At 34.3% G+C, this 6,748-nt stretch overlaps 1 protein-coding gene across 1 annotated transcript; it reads right to left on the reverse strand.

Moving 5' to 3' along the window:
• Positions 1-290: 290 nt before the first annotated feature.
• Positions 291-5,830, reverse strand: LOC149083901 (uncharacterized). Its single transcript, XM_089235423.1, has 3 exons — positions 5,761-5,830; positions 3,017-3,134; positions 291-662 (listed from the first exon to the last, which is right to left on the reverse strand). Exons 2-3 carry the CDS (start codon positions 3,117-3,119, stop codon positions 448-450), a joined length of 318 nt encoding a protein of 105 aa, XP_089091549.1. The 5' UTR covers positions 3,120-3,134; positions 5,761-5,830; the 3' UTR covers positions 291-447.
• Positions 5,831-6,748: the final 918 nt, after the last annotated feature.

The raw sequence follows: 6,748 nt of genomic DNA on the forward strand, positions 1-6,748 counted from the left end.
TTTCCGTATTCATTCAGGTATCGTATTGTACGTCTACCCTCTCTCTGTGGAGTTAATTTTTTTAATGAAATAGCTTGCATTTGCGCCTTAATGGTCGAGAACCCCTTTATTGAGTTAATGAAAATTAGGGTATTTATTTATATCAATTTTGAGCTGTAAAAATGTTTACGGACGCGATCATTAAACTTCAGTTAAATAAAGGTATGCGTTTGTGTGTGCCAGTTACTCACTTCGTGTAGTAGGATCGATAAATTGTTAAATTGCCAAAAAAAAATTCAACGAACCAATCATTCTCATCAAAATACTTGCATTTATTCACAAATCAAGAAAACAAATTCAAATAACGTAACGATTTTAATGAATTTTGTTCCTAATTAAATGCACGATCAATATAATATATGACGAAATACTCGAAATTCAAAATCAGCCTTAGATTCAGAAATCGATTCATTCTTGTTTCTTCAGCTCGGTCTGAGAGCACTGATTCATCGGAGTGATCTCGGAGACGTAGCTACCGTTTTCGGCGAACCCGATCCCGACACAGGCCCTGAGTGCATCCAGGCAGTATTGGCCTTGTCTGCAGCAGCCTGTTCTGCAACACACGGCGTTCATCACGTTACAGCAGCCGTACAAAGTACTGGAGAGTCGGCAGCAAGTTTGACCTTGAGAATAATATAAACGTAAGGCATAATTAGCAATGAAATTCGATTATGATTATTTTGAATGGATGAAATAAAACTTTGTTTATAGAAAATATAGGGCTTCTTATATATTATTTTAAATCATAGGTTTCCAAATTTCTATGCTTCTAGGACACCCTCTCATAGTTGGATTGGCGTAAAATTTTTGTGCGTACACCTACATATGAGTAAGATTCTTATGTTTCGTACACCTAGATATGAGTATGAGGTGTATATTGCGTACTCTATAATGCATTGAAAGTAAACGTACTACTAGAAATGTGTAAGAGTTTTACTCAAACCCTAGGAATATGTGCACGTGACCCTTGAAATTTGTCGCTTACGACCCTTTTAGCCATGAAAATTTAGCTCCATTTCCGTCGAAAGGTATAGGAGGCTTGTTTTCCGATGATAATGCCTGAAAAAAAATTGCTCATCCGTGAAACGCGAAAGATGCGTGCTTATTTTTACGCATGCATAGAATGCTTTCATATCAGTAAAAATGGATATAGAGAACTTGCATATCTCTAGAAATGAGTGCTCACCTCTTAATAAGCATATGAGGCTTGAGTATCCCGCATGAATACATAGAAGCAGTGTTTGCCAATACGCATCTAGATGCTTCCTTCAAGCATCAACATTTTCAATTTTACTCCTCCAAATTCCGTTAAGGAGTGAAAATATTCCTTCAAATTTTAAGGAATATTTTGAAGCGAGAAACCCTCAATTTTGGGATTTGAAGTCAGAAACCCTCAGGGTTATACTACTGATAAGTTTTTTCAATAGAGTTAGTGCTCTGTTTTTCAGTTCATTATCTGAGATAGTCGTGCATACTTCTCTGTGTCATAATTAATTTTACACTCATGATTTTACTTGTTTTTTTCCGCCATATTATAGTTTTCAGCGTACATCTGAACGGCCCAGTACCCATACCCAAGGTAAAATTAATCAATGCTAATGTTTGAATATGAAGAAATATTTTCCATATAGGCTTAGGAAAATGATGCTTATAGTCCCAAGGCCTGTGCGGTAAAGTATTTTTGGGATTGGTTGCGAGATTAGAAAAAAAAAAAGATAACATGTTAATTGATTATTCGGGAAAATTGAGAGGATGAGAAAAGTTCAATTTTTTTTCAATTCTTCGAAAAATGTGAATCATACCGCAAAAGTGGTTTTTTTTAGCTGTTCTATTGGAGAAAAATACCATTAATACCAAAAATACTTTGCGGTTAGTTTGCATTCGTACATTGTGTGATTAACACAAGGCTAGTACTAAAGTGGGCCAAGGGGGTGACTGCTCCAGGCAACAAGTTTTAGGAAATAACTAAAATACCGCGTTATATATATTTTTATACGTCATCGAATTTCGCAGTCGGGAAAATCATTTCAGTCACAACTCAGTCCAACCGGCCGCACGCTTGTTTGCCTATTGCCCCCTCCCAAAATTCCAGTTACGGCCTTGTATTAACACTCTGCATTTAGGAAAAACATCAAAAAAATTAATCAAGTGCCTAACAACATAATATTGTTGTTCGATTGGCATTAATTAAGAGAAGAAGGGTTTTTTTCTTTCAAATTTTAAAAAAAATGTTAAAATATTTTTTTTTCAATTTTCTGAATCAATTTCCAAAAAAAGAAACCGCAACTACCTATGCCAAAAATTGTATTTAATAATGTGTAAAAGAGAATTTATATATGAAAAATGGATAATGAATAATTCATATATAGAAATGTCCTCTCCACTTCATGTGGAGATGTCATGTGTGTGAATGTCATTCATTGAAAGTGGTTATTTGTGGAGATTACACAAGAGAGGAAGAAAATTCATCACTCCCGTACGGAACCTTTCAACATATATATACGCTCCAAGGTTGAAGTGCTCTATCTGCTTCCATAGCTTAGATGGTAGAGCACTCGTTCGGCAAGCGAGAGACTCGGGGTTCGTGGGAGCAGGGATGAATTTTCTTCCTTGTAATCTCCATCTCCACAAATAACCAGGCTTGTAATGAATATAATTGATTATAGAAAAACTAAATTTTTTTTTCTGACAAAAATCTAGCAAACACATTACCTAAGAAGGTGCAGGAAGCGAAATCGTATAGCATTTGGTTAGGGGTCAAGAACTATTGTCTTACAAAAACGGTATTTAATAGCCTAATACCCATCCGATATTCATTTTATAACATTAATGTGAGTTTTTCCTTGTTTTGGTTTAAGTCAAAATTAATTTGAAAATTTCAATTTATATCGTATTATAAATATCGAGGAAAAACTCAAAAAATTTTGAACAAAACACATTAAAATGCGAATAAATGTACGTAAATTCTTACACTAACCGAAATTGCAATGCAATCTACTTCCAGGACAGAAGTTAGAGTATCCTTCACCAAGATGCACGAATGCAACTGCGACAATAAGAGCGATGACGAACTTGTTCATGGTCAACGGGAGATTCTAGAATGAAGATTAAGAGTAAAGATTAAATAAATTCTCGAACAAAGTTCAAGTAAATGATTCGGTACGTTCTGCAATAAATATTAAACTGAATAAATATGACGTAAATCGCAAAAAAAAAAAACCCTTGAATAAAGTGTTATGTGAGTAAATGTTATGTAAATTCTTTAACAAACATGAAGAACAATGTTCTAGAATGGATATTTAATGAATAATTGAGTAAATAATTACGAAATATACGTAAATAAATAATGAGCAAATTCTGAAATAAAGACTAAGTACACAGTTATATAGTTATTAACAGTTATAACCACATATTAATAAATAATTATGCAAATAAAGATTGAATGTATTCTCGAATGCCGTTTAGTGCAATTCTACAATAAAGATTAATTACAATTCTAGAGTAAAAACTAGATAAATAATTAGTGCAACTGAAGATAAAGTAAATTCTAAAGTAAAAATTAAGGAAAAGTTATCTGAGAATAAACTCTCAATACAACATTAACGTAACACAAATTAACTGCAGTAGAGTTTTAGAGGGACCAAGTTACTTCGTTAAACCGGGAAATTCGTTGTACAGTCGGCGCTCGTGTTTACGAACCCATATGGACGTAAAAAATGGTTCGTAAATAGAATAGATGTTTAAAGGAATGGTGTGTTGTTTGGGATCAGAAGAATAGTTCGTAAAAATGTGCAATTCGTGCATTGAAGTTCCGTAAAATCGAGCACCGACATAAGAAAAATATTTTTCGCAATAGGGTAAATAAATATAAACGACTATATAGACTCACATCTGTTGTATATCCCGCCAAGCCGCCGATGTTTGGCAAGATTTGATCTCGATTTGCGAGAAACACACACACACACACACATATATATATATATTCCCCCCCCCCCTCTGCTAATTCATGCATCTTACACTTATTATTGATTTGCAAATTCATTCTCAAATGCTACGAATATCATTATGCACAGTTTTTGTTTGTACCGCCCATCATGCATTATTTGCGTATCGCATATATTGTTTTTATATACTTTATGTTTCTCTTAATACCGACTATTAAGTAGCTGGGGGGGGGGGGGATACTCTGTTGTATATCCCGTCAAGCCGCCGATGTTTGGCAAGATTTGATCTTGCTTGGCGAGAAACACACTTCCGCTGGCAGTCACCGCGGAATGAACACGCAACAACAACCGTCCTGAAAATGTTAAGTTTATAAATTTTATAGTAATAAATATTTTATTTTAACTAGCATAACCATGTTTTTTCTCAACTCCTCCATCACTCACCAACAACATATATCATTCTCTTGTGTTCTAGTCTGCATAACAAATGACATTTTGGAAATTAGAGATCCGTTTAAAAATTTAAAATACATTGGCTAATCCTACAATGGTAAATTTTTGAAAAATTAAAAGAAAAAATAAATTTTCGTAAATTTCAAGGCTTCATAAATTTTCATTCGCTATAATCCCCATAGAATTATTAAATATATCTGTAACTGTAAATGTTCTGGACCAAGTGGTTCCCAAACTTTTCGAAGCGCGACCCTTTTTTTGACACGTTTTATTAGCGAACTCCTCCCCCCCCCCTACCCCAACTTTTTTTTCCACCTCTGTTAAAATTTGATCGATAGATGGCGTTGCACCTCCACTATCCACATTTTCACAATTAACTCTGCATTATTTGAAAACGTGACATTCTGATCGACATACGTGATTGTTCGTGCTTGTATGTATGTATGTTGCCTATGCGGGGATACATCAAACTGTGTTTGACAAACAGTGAAAGTTGGATGATTGTATGGTTTCCTATCATCAAAATCTGCAACTATATACATGATTTCGTTACTCCTGATAATTAAAATTTTAAAGCATGAAAAAAAATGTTTAATTAACCTGGAACGATTAGTTAAATTTTTTCTGTTTTTTTAAAATTTCCAATTTTCATGGGGGTTCGGGGTTTCTTTCAAAGACACCCTGTAGTTTCTGATTGTTACACTATTGCAGTTTACTATTAGTTGTGTGCTTTGCTTTTGACTAGTGAGTGCGTACATGGATAATAAGTGTTAAGGTGTGATATTTATTTATTTACGGTGCGAAAGAACGAAATAAATTCATTTTAAGACGTTTAAATTGTGGAAAATCTTAAGCGACTCCCCTAGCTCCTTTAAGCCCCCCCCCCCCCGAGTGAATCGCGACCCCAAAATTTGGAAACCCGCTGTTCTAAACCATTCGAGAATCAAAGATAAATCGAAGTAAAATCCATTAATAATCGCACTTTTGCCGGGAAAAGTCCTTGCAAGGCCTTCTACGTAAATAAATAAACGAAAATAATCATTCTAAGTCGACAGCAACCAATCAGTAAAAGTCTTACAGACCTGCAGCTGGCAACAAAATCATCTAATTCAGTACTCAATAATCACACCTCCTGATGATGTCAAACACCATCATTAGTAAAACATCGGGAACAAAATGAACTCGCTACTCAGACTACGATACTTCATCCCAAAAAAAACTAGCGTTTTGCGGAAACATTCAATTGTAAGTGATAATAATAATATGATTTACACAAAAGTCTTCATTATAACAATAGAAATTATGGGCCAAAATGGCTACTCACAGCAATGCTCCCTGTTTTAGCTCCTGGTTTAAAATCCCAAATATTTGCAGGAAAAGGATAAATAAATCGATCGTCGGCTCCGATATTTATACTCCGAAGAACGTAAGATAAGAAGAATTGATAATTTCGATTATTTCTAGCAGAATGGGTACATCATTATTTTCGATTTGATTGTTTCTTCGAAATATGCTTTTAAATATTATCAGTATTTCCTGATTTCTCTTTCAATTGAATGATTCTTATTGGCAGGATTGTCTTGTGGAAACAACAGGAAGATTCGTCGATTCTTCCTCATTTATAAACAGGTATTGTGAAAACACGAGTCTTCGATTGGATGTAAAAGAGAGTTATCTCCGTTACCTGTTGGTGTTATCGGTGATAACGCGTTTTTTTATATTGGTAGCGTTGCTTGTTATCGGGTGAAATAGGAAATACTTGCGTTTTCGCGATGTTCAGGTATGCGGTTGAAGCCAGGTTGTTTTTTGTTTTTTTTTTAATCCAAATTTCCGTGTGAAGGAAATACAGGGTCTTCCATAAATCCTTACTTAGAAGTCTACTGTAAAAATTGAAGGAATGTGTTTTGCAAAAAATATTGTTCTAAAAAATGGTATATTTTGGTGGAGAAAGAAAATTTAGTGAAGGAGTTATCGGTAGAGTTCGCTACAGGTAATAAAATTACGTGGTTCACGGAAAGCTAAGTTTATTTTCATTCAAAAGATTCTAGAATAAATTTGCATTCAAAAATAAATTGCATTAAGTGAATTGCACAATGTACATATATAATTACGTATATACATATGTATATATATATATATATATATAGCGAATGATTATATCTACTGTGTAATGTAAAATCACAAACTCGAAAAGGGCCCGTTTCTATGCAACGGAAATTAGTGACGATTTTATGTAACGGAAGTCGGTTACGATTTTGGGTCAAGTTTTAATTTAACTCGGGAACTGTTTGACTCATCGGGACCAAGTTATG

Source organism: Pholcus phalangioides, unplaced genomic scaffold, assembly GCF_987345545.1.
Source record: "Pholcus phalangioides strain wild (caught in Gottingen) unplaced genomic scaffold, Ppha-v1.0 ptg000008l_1, whole genome shotgun sequence".
Classification (NCBI taxonomy): domain Eukaryota; kingdom Metazoa; phylum Arthropoda; class Arachnida; order Araneae; family Pholcidae; genus Pholcus; species Pholcus phalangioides.